This window comes from Physcomitrium patens, chromosome 17 (genome assembly GCF_059467195.1).
Source record: "Physcomitrium patens ecotype Gransden chromosome 17, ASM5946719v1, whole genome shotgun sequence".
NCBI lineage: Eukaryota > Viridiplantae > Streptophyta > Bryopsida > Funariales > Funariaceae > Physcomitrium > Physcomitrium patens.
Window position 1 is genome coordinate 2,630,616 of NC_143426.1, and position 18,445 is coordinate 2,649,060.

Here is an 18,445-nt window from a genome sequence, read left to right on the forward strand (position 1 = left end):
CGTAAGTCCACAGTTATGAATTAAACAAAACTCTAATATCTTTAATATTGCTATTGTCTAATATGTTTAGGTTTAGTTTAGACAATTCAAGTGGAATTTACAGTAGATTTCAAAGGATGACTTTTACACATTTTAGATTTAAGACAACACTTAATAAACTATTTTAAAAGTAAAATACAATACAATTAAATATATGTGCATGAATATGCAATTCAGAACCTTATACTTTGCAATCACATAAACTTACACCAAACAATAATATTATAGAATTGTATAGAAAAAAACATATTGTGCTAGGGAGTATCAAACAAGGAGGATGGAATAAAAAATAAAATTCAATAGAAGTTAAAATTAAGATGAGCTCCATCCGTTTGTCTCATTTACCTTGGTTGAGTCCTCCAACGTATTATATAGAGATACTATATATTGAAAAGCCCTCCTGCTTACTCTTCATTACCCAAGGTAATTATGTACAATTCTGCAGATCTCCCACATATTACAGATTTCAATCACATCTGCTTTTAGTGTTAACTCAATTAAATGTAACTTCATGTCTTAGGCAATAAATTCGCAAAACTTCTAGAACCCTCATCATGGAGAGACCTAGCTTCATCTTTGTCACTGGGTTTCTTGACCGCCTAACTCCAACCTCCACCTTCCACATTAACTTTCCCAAACTGGCAATGAATCATCTCATTTCACGTCAAGAAGCAACCAACCACCATGGACAGCAACAAAAACATTTCGTGGTTATGTAGGTTCTCTCTCTCTCTCTCTCTCTCTCTCTCTCTCTATATATATATATATATGTCTAGTTGTTGGTCTTGGCAAACCACAACATTGGGAAAAGATCCTTTATTCTCAGTGTTACAGTTGCCTAGTTTTAATAGTATCACCAACTAGAGATGATCATTTTGAATGACGTCCAAATGCTGATTAAGAAGTTATTTAGGGTTTAGGGTTGTCACCTGACATTCAAATGCAAGTCGCAACCAACAACTCGGCAGAGAAAAGACCATAGAACTTTTGTAAACATGAGTGCTCTCCTGCTTTTCACGAAAGACATGCAGAAATTTCCGCAGGATTGGTATAATAGTTCCTACCAGTTGTTACTATTACATGTCCTTCAAACAAGAATTAGCAGACTTAGCGCTTAACTGTATTTAGCACCTTGCTAGGCACTAAGGATTATGTACACCAAAGTGGTCTGCTCTGGTCTGCACCTTAAATAAATTCATCTACATTATGGAACACTTTTCTTTCTTTGCAGACTCTGGCTTTGGCATAACTGGATGGCCCCTTGATGGCCCCTGCATGTACATGTCCATTATTTGATGAGTTTGGCATCAATCCAGAGCTGGTGGAAACGGATCCTTTCGGAAGGCAGACGCTTCAAATGTATTGCATTAATGAAAAAACTACTAATCCAGAAAGAGAGAAAATAAATAAATAAATAATCTCTTTTCCTTTCGAAGGCTGTTAGGAGAAACCTTTCATCACAATGCTAAATAAATGAGTGGACAACCCTTAAAACTTACAACGAACATGCGAGTGTGAACTGCTTGTTGAGTAGCTGCTGAGGGGTCAGAAGATGACTGTGCAGGTACCCGAGGCGGCTGCTGTTGCAACTGTTGGTGCTGCTGCTGTTGCTGATCCAACTCTTGCTGTTGGAGGGCCAAAGCCAGCTGTAGGTCTGACGCGCACTGAGAGTCCAAGCTGCATCGAACAAACGCTCGAAAGAAATCTAAGCGAGTCTTATTCAAAAGAGTACACTCTAGAACTACACATCAAGATTCTGGTCAATCGCAAATAGGATACGATATTAAGAACCAAAAAAATGCAACTTGAAAATATTATTTGAAGTCGAAAGACTTGTGCACAGTAGTATACATAAACAACATATGTTGTAGAGGTCAGAGACGCTGACACAGGCTGGATACAGGGATAAAAATACACAAGATTCTTACTCTTGCTCAGATCTGGTATGAGTAGACATGAAATCCTGAACGTCCTCGTTACCCCATGTCACACATTCAGAAAAGTTAATGAAATTTCTAAGTCGGTTTCGAGAATGACGAATGCTCAAGTTGCAGATAATATCTTTAAGATCTACATCTGTGATGCAGTAGAAAGAAAATAGAATAAACTACTTGCGTGAAAATCAAATCAGATGACAAATAAAGTCAACGAAATGACAGGAACCTAAGCAATAATCAACCTCATATGCTTGTTTGGGTAAATAGAAACATACTGCTGTCTCATTCGAGGCAAGGTTCATGTTCCAAGAGCCATTGTTATGTTCCTCGGCAGTAAAAGGAGTAAAATCTCCTTTCAGAAAAATCGTGTCACCGTCAACCTGCCACAAAAAGGATCCAACACGCAGACTGCAACTTGAAGGACAAGGTTCATGTTGCTATTTCAAAGTTGGTAAAGCAAAAAATGTCATTACATAATCTTTAACTACTTGAAAAGGTTGACGATAACACTATCGTGAGAATTTAACTCGCAGTGATTAAATAGTCATCAAGTCATTAAGGAGCCAGGAATTAAAATCATAAGTGTAAAATGAAGAAAACGTGAGTAACCTACAGCAATTAAAGGCTCAGTGTATGCAAAATAAAAACAAAAACAATTAAGTCACGTCAGTATACAGGGTTTGTTAAATAATTGAATAAAAGTGCACAAGCCACATACCGACTCCAATTGCTCCCAAACCACAGGCTGGTGTAAATACCCTTGATCACTTGCAAGAAGCAATAACTTACCACGACGCTGCACAAATTTAGCAGATTAAGTTTGAGAATACGTCTGACATGAAACTTGATTTCACGGAAAGACAAGCGAAGTCCCACTCCGCGCTCGAGGCTCATCACATAATTGGTGAAAAACATGCTCAGCAAAAGTTCACACTCAAATTGTTTATATCTGTGATATAATGAAGGAAGAGTTATGTTCTCTTCCTATCTTGTATCAATTGACCCATTCTTCCAAGATATTGGCTTGACATCCAGACAACTTTACTAACTCCGGATCCAATAGCACTTTCACTTGTACTCACAGAAGCAAAACACAAAGTAACTTACACTTCGCTTCTTAAGCCTGAACTTTGAACATACTACTCGACTCAATGACGGACCGATGACTGGCGCAGGAAAAGTAGTACTCTTACAAACTTCCAAACATAGAACTCCTCCTATAACAGTCACTTACCTTGAACAAAGTACTGAAGTGATTGTTCCGGAAAAATACACATAACTCATGCTCCTTGAGATTTTCAACCAAGCTAAACAGCCTGAGATTTCGAGAAAAAGACTAAGATCAAGGTCATAGGAGTTTTGAAAATTCACAAAACAATTCCACATAGGACGTTAAAGACATAGAATAAAAATTACTCGCCGCTTAACATAGTAATCAGCAAACCTAGACTTAGCAACAACTTAGACTCTACTTAACTGTGATTGAAATTGTTCCCCTGATTCATGGTCAAATATGGAGCTGCTAAGAAACTACACATTTATCATTATAAGCCTGCTATTCTCTCGCACAAAGTTTGCCAAGATCCACTCTCCAAAAAGTTATAGTTACATTGACATATAGACTTACCCGTAGAATGTCAATTGACTTGCGTTGTCTTCGAGGAAATGTCTAATTATCCTACCTGCACACAAAAATCATCATCATCGTCATCATCATCAGATATATATATATATATATATATATATATATATATAGAGAGAGAGAGAGAGAGAGAGAGAGAGAGAGAGACTATAAGGAATTGTGTTCCTATTGAGACAAGCGAAGCATCTGCTGTTCATTCCAACTAACCTTCCCGATCAGACACAGTGATTGTCACTTTCTGAGAGTCTGAGTCGCCATGTCGTACATGTAGCTGCTCAGGGTCATGATCACTTCCACTGGCTAGCTCGGCCAAAACTACTTCACCTTCGTACAAAGGTTCACTATCACCTTGGTTAGAGCTGCCTAGGTTAGCAAAGTCATCTTCTCCCTCATACAGAGGTTCTTCATCTTCTAATCCAGAACTTCCAAAACTGCGTGAGCTGCTATGACTTGCAGGTCCAAAAGAGAGCACATGAGTATGCTGTTGTTCGGCCACGGTGGGTGATACAACGATCTCTTTCTCAACTTTGTCCGAAGATCCTTCTGCGTTGAGGTCATTAAGGTCGACCCTGCCCAAATTCGGGAAGTCTGCCTGCCCATCGGATACATTTAAATCTAAAGGCGATGTCATTTTGGCTGAAGGATTGACAACATCCGAATGCTTATCAACATTGAGGCCAGGATCTATAAGCGATGTGTCATTTTGATTTCCGAAATTGTCCCCACCGACATCCAGCAGATTGACAGGTCGATCCACATCAACACCCAAAGTAAATATAGAGCTGCTACTTAGCTCTGGCGTGATTATGTACCCTTTCTCATCGACATTTTCCTTCATGATACCTTGGTCGCTAGCAACGCCAACAACATCGACTGGAAAATGACTTTTATTCTCCGTGGACACACCTGGTTCACGCGTCACAGAGTTCTCTTCTCGAGCTCCAATTTCGGCAACTTCCACTGGCATGTCGAGCTCTTCCAAAGGAGTTATAAGATGTCCACCAGAGCAAATAGATGTACCAGACAACGGGCTAAAATTGCCATTATCATTTAAATGTCTATCCAAGTCACTTTTGGAGAGGGTATTATCTTCTGTGGAAATGAGTCCCACATCTCGGAAACCCTCATTTCGAGAAAGTTGTAAAGCCTGCACCAAAAGTCACACAAAAATGCATCGTGAAAGCAATTTCAAAACATCCATCAATATCAATTGAATCTTTTTCAGGCATTCTAGATGAAAATCGATATAATGGAAGACACTTGCACACACTAAACAGTAGAACTCAATTTCGGTGGAAGACACTCTAAGTCACCGAAAAACCCAAGCAGAGGGTTCATGCCTGCAGTAACATGGCAGCTTCTTCATCATCACCCTTCCTCTGCCGATCAAGAGGTGATTGCTTCGATTCCTCTTGATTCAACTCATTCGTAACATCTTCAAATGATATTTCGCTAGACCACATTTCCCTCGGCAAAGGTGTAGGCACCCCTAGGGTAGCAGTTGTTGCTGCAGCAAAGTCAACTGTAGGCTCCTCCACTGAAAGGTCAGAAGACTCTGCCATTCTTCTAGCTTGAAGTGCAACCAATTTTTCCTGAAGCGTGTTGTAGGAGTCAGACCCTATCACTTCGCTGGTTTCCTTATCCTGATGCAATGACAGCACAACATGATTCAGCTTGGCTAACTCATCACTTTGATAATTTGAAGTGTTTTTGAACCAACACGTTACTCATGCACATAGGAGTAAATTAAACAGAATCGATTGCAGCGGAAAACCAAAGCAAGAATTTCAAGTGCAAGATGCTATCATTTACAATGGCCTCTACCTGGGGATCGAACAGCCATCCATGCACGAGGCCGATGTCAAAAAGATCGAACAGTGCACACTCCGGCGTGAACTCAAAGTCGTGTATACTGCGGGTCCAAGAGCAGATCTAGTTAGAAACAACCATATAATATAGACTCAAATATTTAGCTTCCACTAAAGAGCGTTTGTTTCTTTCAATACGTTGCAACTAGTACAAGTTGATTAATTTGTAAATTTTATGTGGTTCAAGGTAAATGAAAATGCATCACTTATCTCGACACTCATGAGGAGCTTTACATCCACATTCCTAGTACATTAGATTTACATTATTCCAAACATTCAAATTTATGTCTATCAGAGACATCAGAGTATATTCATCCGTCTAAAGATTCAATGAGTTATCAAAGAAAAACTTTCAAAAAGAGTTCGACTCTGGAATTCAAATGATACGGTTATTGATCAATAGCGTAAAAACACAGCATCTGCAAGTAATGTACTTACTGCCTGAAGCGGAGGTTCACATCGATGCCAGTACGCAAGCGAGGAAGTAATTGCATAGCATCAGCAATATTTTGCTGCAGATTACGCTCATAATCTACACTTTTTGTCTGAACATAGAAGCAGCAATACTCCAAGTCACAAAACTAATACAAATGACTTCACACAACTCACAAACAACACGAGAGAGTTGTAGAATAGAAAATGCAGCAACTCAGATGTAGCTTAAGGCAAGTAGACATCTACCAGCTTCTGTGACTGAAGATGTTAAGGTCATTACAGAAAGACCAAATGTGAGGTAAGTTAAAGATTAGATTACCCCATTTAAAATATTGGTGTCTATAAGCCTCTCAGCAATGAGAGATAATAACTTTGATGAAGATATTTCAGTGATATCTGTGCAAAGCTTGACTTGATTTCGCAACAAAAGAACATTGCCTGCCAGTACAGAAAGAAAATAATACTTTAATGATTTGTAATAAACAAAAACATGAATTCAGAAAAGAAAAAAATAGAAAAATTAAATCAGATACTGAATTATCATCTGAAAAAAACATCACTTAACATAAATACCAGCAGGAGTAGGTCACTACTCACAGATGGCTAGTAATGGACATGGGCCATTATCGTTCTGGAGCACAATCGGCACTGACCGACCCAGAAACGGAACAACCTTGACCTTGTATATCGGACCTGTTTCATCCATATCCTCGTCCCGACGAACCAATCCTACAACCCTGAGAACACAATATGGAGTCAGGACACTCAAAACCTCACAAAGCAGACACCATTTCAGCAATAGCTGCCATACTAACAATAGGATGCATTAAAACTGTTTCCCAAACATACCCATGTTCTTGTAAATTGAGGTAATGTTACTATGAAGTACCCAACCAACTACGCCACGGGTGAATTGTTCTCAGAGTGGAAATAAATAGAGTAGAGAATTGTGAACTTGCGACAAGCTGGTAGCATCAGAGCATCTTTTTACCAGCTCCGTATCATTGAAACCTAATTTCAAGTTTGATTTAAACAAATATCTCGGCATAATATTACTAGTAACGCATTATTACCCAACACCATTCCTACATGAGCTCCTGAGAAATTAGCTAAAGATAACAAAAAGCTGCAATTCATCAAGAAATTAGATACTCCACATGTAATTCCCAAGACCTAGAATCTAAAATAGTATTCCTTCCAACAATCTCAAAATCAATTTGACTAGTCAAAAAATTAGCACACCAAACGAAGAAGAAGAAGAAGAAGAAGCTCAACCTTGCAGCAATGTCCACAAATGCTGCATCTTAATATACAGCCATATACTTTACTACACGCGCTTCAGCTTTCATTTCCACTCATGATCTGCCAACTTGTTGGCCACTAGTACTAAATCTTGCAAAATCTACACATGTCGAAAAGCATGGTAGGCAAGCTCCTTGTGAACTTCTATCCTTCCTGCCGATACAAAAAAGACGATATACAACGCCTTTCAATTACATAGTATGACCGTAAAGAAATGTACGAAATGCCTAAACATCACATAACGAGTCAAAGAACAGTATATGAGGCAAATATCCATTGGATACACGGGAAGGCATCTCATACCTCCAGCAATCATCAACAAGCCCAAAAATCAGAGAAGATCGTTGAAATTACCAAGCCTAGTCTACAGAAAATAAGATGTGATCCCACACAATGGACCAACAATCCCGAACTTGCCACGCAAATCGCATCACTCCGCACACCGTCGGGAAAATTTGAAGAAGGCCATTGAAGTGTTGCCAAAGATCCCACCAGATCCCACTCAGGAAAACCCAAACCTACCACCCGACACCTCACCAAGAACGGCGAGAAAACTGCTGAAATTGACGGCATTTGCACAGTGTTGGCGAATCGTGATACCTTCTTCAAGATCGCGAAGACTTGGCAACGAAAAAATGAGGGGAGCGATGCGGCGATCGGCACAGCAGCCTCTGCTCTCCACTTCTGCCGGATGTGACGACAACGTAGTAAATAAGAAGAGTTCATTGCAGGGGGGAGGGGGGAGAGCAATGGAGGGGAATGGAGGGGTTGGGGAGGAAGGGAGGGGAGGGGGAGGGAGAGGCCTTCCTCCTCCTCCGGGTGGGGCTGCTCTGTGGTCGGGACCCCGGAGGGAGGATGCCTTCCTCCCCTGCCTGCCCAGCAAGCCAACGCTGTAAAAGAAAAACCCCCGTCCCCCACCTACTCTTCTCTTCTCTGCTGGATACCCCCCCCCCCCTTGGCTACACATTGATTCTTTAGTTATGTAATTGAACTTTAAGAAAAAGCTCAACTATTGTTTAAATCATTTATAACTTATTTAAATAAAATAACTATTATTTCTATAAAATAAATTGAAAATAAATTAGTAATTAATTTTATTTAATATTTAAAAAAATTATAAGTAAAAAAATCTTTTTATAAAGAAAAGACGATTGATAATTGAAAATGATTCTTGTAGACTTAGTAAATTAAATAGAAGAAATTAATAAGATTATTTTATATATTAGAAATTCTTAATTAATTAATTTTATTTAAAATCCATACTAATAGAAATCTATATATAATTTGTAATCTAAAACACATTTAAAAACAAAAAAAAACTAAAAAAACTATGTTATAAAAATTTTATCATCTCTTCTGAATTTTATTTTTTTATGTATCTATTATTAAATGTTATATTATAATGAATAATTTTATAATTTTTTCAAAAAAAATATGAAAATATCAATAGTATTTTTTACAAGATACAAATTATTTAGAAATATTTTTTATTGATAGCTTATTAATATAAGAGGGAGGTTGATATAGATTAATTTACAAAAAAATAGTATAAAAAATATGATTTTATTAGTAGTTATAATATAAATAGAAGTCTTTTTAAGATATTAAATAAAATATTTTAAAATATTAATAACAAGATTTAAAGACATGAATTAGGTAATCTAAAATAAATAATAATAAAAATAAAATGATTTAATTTATAGAAATTATTATTTTAGATAAATTTCTAAAGGTAAAAAAAATCTCTCTTGGATGTAAAAAGATCATCCTATGAATAATAAAAAAAATAAGTATTAAGAAACAAGATTAAAAGGATAAAGAATCTACTAAAAAATATCCAAAGATTAGGTAAGATTATAAAATATATACTAATAGATACTCCTATGATATGAGAAATATCAAAAGACATATTAAAAGCATAAATTAAATGCCAAGGTAATAATAATCTTATTCCACACTTCTTTTTGTGTGCAATCTTATTCAAGTTATATGTTCAAATTCCTAGGTTGTGTTTCTTTAATAGGTTATGTATACATTTACATTTATTAGAATGCATTGAAGATTTTTCAAAACATTTATAAGAGCAAGAATCTTTTCAAAATTTTATATATTATAGAATTATAAATTAGAAATTTCAATACTTAGCATCAGCAAGGTTTTACACAAATAGAAGTATGAAATAAGATGATTGTTATTTCTAATATCAAATACTAATAAATGGTAGTTGCTATCTTAATAGATGATTTTTAGCCTTTGACTTATACTTTCATCAAAGGTTATATCTATTACATCTTTTGACATCTTATCTACTATAAAGATATGCCTTAGTATATATTTTATATTCCTAAGATTCTTTGACATTTCACCTATTACAAGAATTTTCTATAATATGTATTTTATATTCTCATTTAATCTCTAGATATTTTCTAATAGATCTTTTATTTTTTTAATCTTGCCTCTTAATCCTTGATATACTTCTTTATTTATAAGATGAACTTTATATATACCAAAAGTTAATTCTTTGATCATTAGTAACTTATCTAAGATAATATCTTTTATATGATAAATTTATTTAATTTTAATTTTATTTATTTAATTTAATACTATAAATAAAGACAAGATTTTTGATAATAAGGATGGAAGATGGTGATGATTTTATGGTGCATACTAACAAAATATAATATCTTTCAAATTAATTGATAGTTATTGATAAGTTAATCAATGAAAATGATATTGTCATAAACTTATTTTTGAATCTTTTTAAATCTAATAACTATCTTTATTTTAGCATTGGAGTGCATCAAGATAAAAGAACTTATATTAAATTATGTTATTTCAAGATTTGTTCTAAAATGACTTAAAAATATATATATATATATATATATATATATATTAAAATAAAGATTTGTCTCTTTTTTAAAAACAAACCAAAGGTAGCTATTCCAATCAATGTAAGAATAAGAGAAGAAATATTAGAATTTGATTCATTTAAAGAAAACTAAATGACTTTACACAAAATTGCTATAATGTCAAAAAAAATAAAATAAAAACAAATGCTAGCATTAGATGCAAAATTTTTGCAAGAAATGATAATTCATTCATGGCAAGTAAAAGCACTTCTATGGCTGCCATATTCAAGTAGATAATTGATTGAAATGTTATTAAGCACATGAATCCATATAAATATAGAAATAATATTTATAAAAAGATTCAATCAACAAGAATTTGGTTGGAAGACAATGGCATTATATAAGCCATTAAAATTGTCTCTATTGAGGTTGAGATTGTAATAAAAGACCAAACCAAGAAGATTAGATTGAAGGAAGTCTAACATGTATCAAAGATATATATATAGTAATCAAATTTATATCACATGGATATAAGCTTCAATTTGATATAAATTTTTGGATACAAGCGATAATAAATACAATATATACAAAGAATAGGTGCTCCACAAGTAAATCTACATCAATGATATTGAAGAAAAATAACTTTGATATCAGAAGACATAATATCAGCAAGATTAAACACAAAGAGAGTATAGAATAAGATATCTCTCACTTCCAACATCCATTACGTATAGATTGTAGTTGCAACCTTAAAAGACAATTTCCACTCTTTGATTTTTATATACATGGTTTTAAGTTCCTTTGGCATCTAACTTACCACAAGGTATATTATGACACTAGAATCTTTTGGCATATCATTAACTACAAAGGTATGCAATGTCAAATACTAATTATTCTTATTTAGTCTTTAGATATTTTCTAGTTGATACTTTATTTTCTTGACTTTGACTTTTGATCCTTGACCTCATCTTATATCCTTATGATGTTCTTTTCATATATCATAAATCAATCTTTTGACTATTAGTAACTTATCTAAGATAACATCATCAACAAAGTAATTTATTTTATTATATTTTTATTTATTTAATTTAAAAAATGACTCCAAAAGATACTTGAAATAAGAAAAAAACCTTGTATTTTATACAAAAATATTTTTAGATGCATTGCTTATGCAAAGTTACTAGATTATAAGAAGTCAAAACTTGATGCAAAGATACAAATTGTATGTTAGTTGGATTATTGTAAAAGTACCAATGCATATAAGATAATGTATTTAGATATTAAAAAAATCATCAAAAGTCATAATATCGAATTTTTGGAATTAAGAGTGCTTGTAAGTACTTAGAAATGTATTCAAGTAAAATTAATGGTATATTATTAAATACATCTTTATATTAAAATAAGAATTAGTTATTATAAAGAAGATATTACCTTAAATAAGTTGCTAATGGTCGAAGCATAGCAAAAAAATAAAAATAAGTAACTAATGAAGCGATTAAGATTTTAACTAGTAATTAGTCATGAAAAGATAAGGATTTAATTGAATTAAGATAATTATGGATAAGATTTAATTACAATAGATAAAAACTCTTTATATAAGAAAAGAATTTTGGAAATGAGAGACATTTCATTCTATACTTTTCTTATGTGCAACATTTTTTATTTATATGTACTTATACCTTGCTTATTGTATTTTTTCAATAAGTTATGGATCCTATGACTGCATAATTGACTCTTTAATCCAATTAAAAGATGGCTTCAATTAAGATTTATTTTTAATAGATAGAATGAAGTGAAAGTAGCAAGAAAAAGAACAAAAAAAGTAAAATACAAAATAAGTGGAACAAGTGTAATTAAGCAACTTTACACTACATAACTAGTCATAGTTTGTTCATTAAATTTTTATCTAATAAAAAATAAAACATAAAAATAAAACATATTCTAAAAAAGCTAGTAAGTCGATTTGATGACTCATACATGGTGACTATCTGGGACTACTTACAAAAGGGAAGAACCCAAAATCCACCTCTCAGAATGCTATTGAGTAAAAAGAAGCTTTATCTATGGAAGGTCTTAATAACTATCCAATATAAGAATGAATGAGTTGCTACTAATCTAAGAAAATTAAAATAAGTTTTATTTTACAAATTTAAACAAAGAAGATAGAAAAAAATCAAATCTAACCTTTAAAAAACTAAAGATCTTAGAGAAAAAAAAAAAAACCAAGGCTAAGGATTAAAAAGGTGGTATCTTCGATCTCCTTCTTAATATGAAAGGATTTTAATATCAATCCTTTAAAGCCTACATATTGAATGGATGTGTAGTATTGGTTTTTCGTGTACTAATACTAGCTCATTGGAATAGCCCATTTTTCCAACCGAATTCAAACCCAAGACACTCACTTAACAACCTCTCACATGATCAATACTTCTATGCTTTTTGAATGTTTATTAAGACACATACTTTCAAATCTTAACATAATTTATTTTATTTTATTTTATTTTATTTTTAAACACTAAAAAATTATAAGAATTTAATCAAGTATTTTTTTTCTTTATTTAGAATATTTTTGTTTTTATTTATTTATTTATTTATTCGGTGAGGTAACTAAATTGAAAGAAGGACAAGACAAATGAATACAACTATAGCTTATCTTTAATTCCAACATTTTAGCTTTGTAAATTCTATCTGGTCTTGATGATTTCTCACTTATAGAGTTGAATAAAGGTGAATTTAAGGATGAGCCATTTGATCATATGTATGATGAAAATTACACTCTATTTCTAGATATATTCATAGGAAAAACTTTTCCATTGAATGTTTGTAGGTAAAATAAATTGTTTGAAAAGACTTTTTTAATAAAATAAAAGCCTAACTATACAGCATCAAATTTTCTTAGGAAGTCTAATCTCCTAGCATCTTATAAGATGACCAATATGCTAGACTTCAAAGTTCTAACCTAATATTATTTATCAAAGGCAAGTTTTCTTCTTCTTTGAATTACCTTTGTACATTGATCACTTTGTCTTTTGACTTTATCTAGACCTTCTAATCATTCTAGCCTATCAATTGATAGGCAAAAAGATTATTTAATTGACAATCTTTTTGTCAAGGCAATATAAAAGGAAGGAATTTCAAACTCAATTGATAAAATTGCTTCTATGCCATAAACTAAAGAAAATGGGGTTGCTTAGATTGTAACTTTAAATGTCATTCTATAAGCTTATAAGGTTGCAGAAAGCTTTATATCACAATCTTGTTTGGACATTGTCATTATTTTTCTGAGAATATTAAACAAGATTTGATTGATCCTTTTTGTATGTCTATTGGTTTGAAGGTAATAAATAGTAGTTTTTCTATGATCAAATTTAAATTGATTGGTCAAGTCTTCTATTACTTTGTTTAAAAAATACTTGCCTCAATTACTAATTAAATTTTTTTGACATCTAAATCTAGTGATAATCTGATTATAGAAGAATTTTGTAGCTTGTTTGGCGTTGTCGACTTTAACTGCCTTTGCCTCAACCCACTTGGTCAAGTATTCGATTGCTATCACTATATATTTCATACCACTAGTAGAATTGGGATGAACTTCTTCAATATGATTAATTCTCCATTTCTTAAAGAAAACTAAAGGTAGAAACACATGAAGAGAGAGACTCATCTTTAAGTCATTCCTAGCATTGTGTTGGCATGCATCATAGGTCTTAATATATCTATGAGTATCTTGAAATAATGTGAGCCAATAATAGCTAGTTCTAAGGATTTTTTCGTCAATTAAGATTCGTAAAAAATATCCCCTGTATGCACTAATATGACATGCCAAGAGAATAGTAGGAATTTCTTTGTCCATTACACACCTCCTTAATATTCCATCGACTCTATGTCTACATAATTTGCCTCAAATTATGGCAAAGTATCTACTATTGATTCTTACTTTTATACATTTTATTTTAAAAAGATACAAAGGTAAAGCTTGGATTGTTAAAAACTTGACAATTAATTCATATCAAATGGAAGTGATTAAAACAATAAACAAGATTTTATCTATTAAGGTGTCGTCAATTGGGGCTTCACCAATTTATTCTAATAACCTAGATAAATAGTTTGCTTACTTGTATATCTTTTCAAGCTTGTATTCTATTGTATAATCAAATTCTTCTAGTAGAAGCAGCCATCTTGCAAGTCTACCACTCAAATCTATCTTGTAAATGAGGTATTTGATTGCCATGTGGTCTACAAAAATATTACTAAATTTAAGAGAAGGTAGTATATAAACTTCTTGATAGAAAAAACCATGGTTAGGCATTACCATTCCATGGTAGTATAATTCCTTTCCATAGGATTCAATTGCATAATTGCAAAAGCTATGGGAAAGTCTTTGCCTTTCTTCCTATTTGCTTATTACAAAGTGCTTCCTACTGTCACAGATGAAGCATCACAAAGCACATAGAAGGGCAATGACTAATTTGGTGGTTTCAAGATGGAGAAAGTACTAAGTTTCTCTTTAAAGATATCAAATACCTCTTGGCAATTTTTATCCCATTCAAACTTCACTTCTTTTTGTATTAGTCGAGTTATGAGCATAAAAAGTATAATATAGTCTTGTATGAATTTTCGATACTACCTTATATATCTTAAAGCCTTTATACATCTTTCATTGTAAAAAGAGGTTTTAATCCTATAATAAATCTCACCTTTTCTAGATTTGATTTTCTACTTTTTTTTGACACTACGTTTTTTTAGTAAAACTCCTTTTTGAACTGTTGGGAATATTTTATCAAGATTTATAGTCAAAGTTGTGTATGTGGGACCTCCATTCCAATCATTTGGTATTAGTGGATAGATAGCTATATTATTTCTAGCTATAAGACCACTCAAAATTTGTTTAAATTGTAGAAAGGAACTAAGGTCAAATTATTCAATTATGTCTTCAAATTCTTGGCTTTGAATGTCATCAAAGTTCACGTCAAAGATGTCTTCAATTATTATATCATCTATTGAGGTTGCTAAATCGACTTTTCTTTCATATTTTCACCAAGTAGCAAAATCATTTATGAAGTTGACATTCATTATTTCATCTGCACTTGAAGTAAGGTATTTTGCTAACTATTGAATAAATTTTCCATTATCTTTCCAATCATAAAATCCAATATTGTATTGTATGAAAACTTGCTTGAGAATGCATTGGGCACTTGGCTATCAAAGATAAAAGGAATTTGCAACAACAAGTTCTAACCACTCCAATAAAATTGTATATAAATTACTATAGAAGCTTAACAATCATAATAAAAAATCAATTAAGTCTAATTATTATTTTATTTTATTTTTATTTTAAAAATAAATTATAAAAAAATCAAAAAAAAAATCACAAAAAAATCCTAAAGAAACTTTAAAAAATCCTAAAGAAATCCTAAAGAAATCCAAATCAAATCTTAAATCAAATCAAATCCTAATAATAAATAAAAATCTAAAATCTAATCTAATTTTACTTCTAATCAAATTTTAATCAAATTTTAGTCAAATCCTAATTGAATCCTAATCAAATCCTAAATAAATCCAAATCCTAATCAAATCCTAAATAAATCCAAATCCTAATCAAATCTTAAATAAACCCAAAATCCTAATCCTAACCCTAAACCAAACCCTAAACCGAATCCTAATTAATTCCAAGTAATTCATATAGCAAATTTAAACCTCAATAACTAATGAACAAACCATTGATTTTAACTCAAATTTTCCACACCTCTTAAAAATTAAATTGACAATAAGTACAAAAAAAAATTAAAAAGAATCAAAATATCCATATAGAAGATAACCTCAAAAATGTGTTTGGTTGTCAACTGGCCTCCTTCTCTCACCGTGATGGTAATCTTCCAAAGCAAATTACTCATGATTGAACAATTATTTTGCTTCCAAATTCTATATACTTGTTAGAAATCAAGCTTGACTAGCTCTATAAAAAAATTTCTTCAATCTAACTAGTGGATTGATAAATATCTAAGAAAACCTCATTGATTTTCAAAACCCTAAATTTTGAGACCATAATCCATAAAAACCTTCATACTTTTCAATCGAACCATTTGATTAAATCTAAATTTATAATACACATCAAGCACAACTACACTTTCAAATTTAAAAAATTTCACTAATAAATCTATTACCATACTCTTGAAATTATCCAAAACGTCAATCCTATTTTATTTTCCAAAAATTAGAGTCACTAAAAATTATATCAACTTTGTAAAGCTCTCATAAAGTTATTATTTATCCATAACCTTCAAAATTAGTGCCTACAAAAATCTTATCAAGTCATCCCTCATATTCCACTCTTTGATCAACCAAAGTATTCCAAAATCCTTATTGAGGCTTAATTTTGTGCCTCGGGGTCTAATTTCAATCTTAGTTGATAATCAGGCTTCTTCGCATATCAATTTGGGTCCCTTTTGTAGTAAATTTTACTAAAACCAACTTCTAATTCCCTCTTTCATATGCCTATATCTTTTATTTTTCCAATCTATCTTATTTTGCCTTATTTATGGTACTACAAAGTAAGTAGAAGTCTTTTTTTTAAAAAAATGCAGCATTATTACTAAAATTTTACTACCTTTCTATCTTTTATCCATATTTTTCTACTTTATCTTTTAACTTGGCTCTTCTATAATACAATCCATATTATTATCTTTTACCATATAGTCATGTTATAACATGACACCAAGGCCCATGCAATTGAGTGGGGTAGGTTTGACTATCTTGTATTGAATCCATTCATTTTTTTGCAAATGAGCAAATCTTACTTTTTTCTTCAATTCTCCTTTAGATTGATGATTGTGAATTTCATCCTCATTAGAATTAGTAGGAACTCTTTGTAATCATAATCCTTGGAGTTCAATGAAGATTTTTGTAAGATTATGTGGTAGACCATTAATAATATGGAGTTTTTTTTTCCACCTTAATCAATTTTTGCTTTAGCTACTATCATCATGTAATACGACTATATAGTGAAACTATAATCAAAATCGAATTTCTAATTCATATCTAATTATCTTGATTCAATAATAATTCAAGGTATCTAAATATGACTTTTATAAAAGCCTCTTAGATTATTTTTTTATGTAAATAATAAGTAAATTGAAGGTTAATTAGTAATTTTATCTTTTAGCTGTAGAGATTCTTTTACTACCTTAGAAAGACCATAAATTCATTAAATCAGGTTAGAAGAGGTAAATAATTAGTATAGTTGATACTAGAATTAAGTTGAGAGTAGGATTGGACTAAATAATTCTTAGGATAGATTAGATTGATATCTATGGGTTGACCGTTTGTGAGATAGGATCAAAAATAAATCTCTGGCTACTAAAACGACCGCTTAGGAAAAAATAGAGATTCATTTGAAGATCAAAGGTTAGAATTTTAGAACTAGATTAGAGCTTATTCCAAAGATGTAAGATTGGTTTTGATAGGATTTGAAGAGAGTTAACAATTGTTATTGGAAGTCAAAGTTTATATTGGTAATTTGGAATTTATGCAATGAAATTAGGACTAGCATTCTTGGCTAATTCATAAAATTGGTATTTCTTCCATAGTTTAAATTTTGATAGTACTTGGATAATTAGATGTTCTAAGTGTTTGTAAATTTTTGTGATAATTCAAGAATGCAATTGGAAGATAACTAGGTTTTTATATAAGAACATATAGGAAGTTGGCAGTTTGGGATTGGATAGGATTTTTGTGATATCTAAAGATCTACTAATTGGATCAAGGTAAAATATGGCATGGTATTGAAGGACTTAAAGATTAAGGTACACATCAATTTTGAATTGAAGTTAATAGTTGAAGAAGGAGAAATCAGTGCTGGAACTTTTGCTTCACCTTTTAAGTTGGCAGCTAAGAGACATTAGTACAATTCTTGGAAGTTTTTTTATAATTTATAAGTTGAATTAGGTTGAAATTTCTTGAGCATATAGAAGACTTATATTGAAAATTGCATGAAAAGTTTTATATTAAATGGATGGTCAAATTAGAAGTTACAGCTTGTCAAAGTTCACTAATTAGGATTGGGGCTTATAAAAAAAATCTAAATTGCTTAAATATGAAAGTAATAAGATAATTGAGGTTTATGTGTGATTGAGACTAATAAGAAGAGTGTTTTTTAGCACTTTTGAATTGGAATTTGGATTATATTCTTTTCATATGGATGAAACCTATTAGGATTTCTTGAATGTTTGTAAAATACAACTTCATCTTCTATAGTTAGGTGCCCGATGCATTCTCAAGCAAGACAATATATAATACGACATTGCCCTCAGCAAAGGTCTATCTAGTAATAATGGATAAGAATTCTTACTTGGATATATATGAATAACATGAAAA

The 18,445-nt window shown here is 31.9% G+C and overlaps 1 protein-coding gene and 2 long non-coding RNA genes across 4 annotated transcripts; all 3 read right to left on the reverse strand.

Moving 5' to 3' along the window:
• Nucleotides 1-243: 243 nt before the first annotated feature.
• Nucleotides 244-1,106, reverse strand: LOC149987507 (uncharacterized). Its single transcript, XR_016498101.1, has 3 exons — nt 969-1,106; nt 604-677; nt 244-478 (listed from the first exon to the last, which is right to left on the reverse strand). It is a non-coding gene; the product is annotated as an uncharacterized LOC149987507 (long non-coding RNA).
• LOC112294641 (uncharacterized) lies at nt 1,025-7,985 on the reverse strand. 2 transcript variants are annotated; one of them, XM_024545332.3, is made up of 14 exons: nt 7,824-7,985; nt 6,519-6,658; nt 6,241-6,359; nt 5,925-6,031; nt 5,443-5,530; nt 4,959-5,261; nt 3,826-4,765; nt 3,604-3,658; nt 3,211-3,292; nt 2,695-2,772; nt 2,252-2,356; nt 1,968-2,002; nt 1,539-1,716; nt 1,025-1,310 (listed from the first exon to the last, which is right to left on the reverse strand). In XM_024545332.3, the coding sequence occupies exons 2-14, from the start codon at nt 6,625-6,627 to the stop codon at nt 1,239-1,241; spliced, it is 2,271 nt and encodes a 756-aa protein (XP_024401100.1). In that variant the 5' UTR covers nt 6,628-6,658; nt 7,824-7,985; the 3' UTR covers nt 1,025-1,238. The 2 variants fall into 2 exon arrangements, with proteins under 2 accessions (XP_024401100.1, XP_024401096.1); XM_024545328.3 differs by having other exon boundaries at nt 1,968-2,011; nt 7,824-7,965.
• Nucleotides 7,209-7,817, reverse strand: LOC149987508 (uncharacterized). Its single transcript, XR_016498100.1, has 2 exons — nt 7,578-7,817; nt 7,209-7,376 (listed from the first exon to the last, which is right to left on the reverse strand). It is a non-coding gene; the product is annotated as an uncharacterized LOC149987508 (long non-coding RNA).
• Nucleotides 7,986-18,445: the final 10,460 nt, after the last annotated feature.

Excerpts from the sequence above, each read along its gene's own strand:
- LOC112294641 (XM_024545328.3), bottom strand. The coding sequence starts at position 6,627 with ATGGATGAAACAGGTCCGATATACAAGGTCAAGGTTGTTCCGTTTCTG. Across the intron at positions 6,032-6,240 it reads ACACCAATATTTTAAATGGG|ACAAAAAGTGTAGATTATGA; the intron begins GTAATCTAATCT and ends TTCTATGTTCAG. Across the intron at positions 4,766-4,958 it reads AAGCTGCCATGTTACTGCAG|GCTTTACAACTTTCTCGAAA; the intron begins GCATGAACCCTC and ends CTTTTGGTGCAG.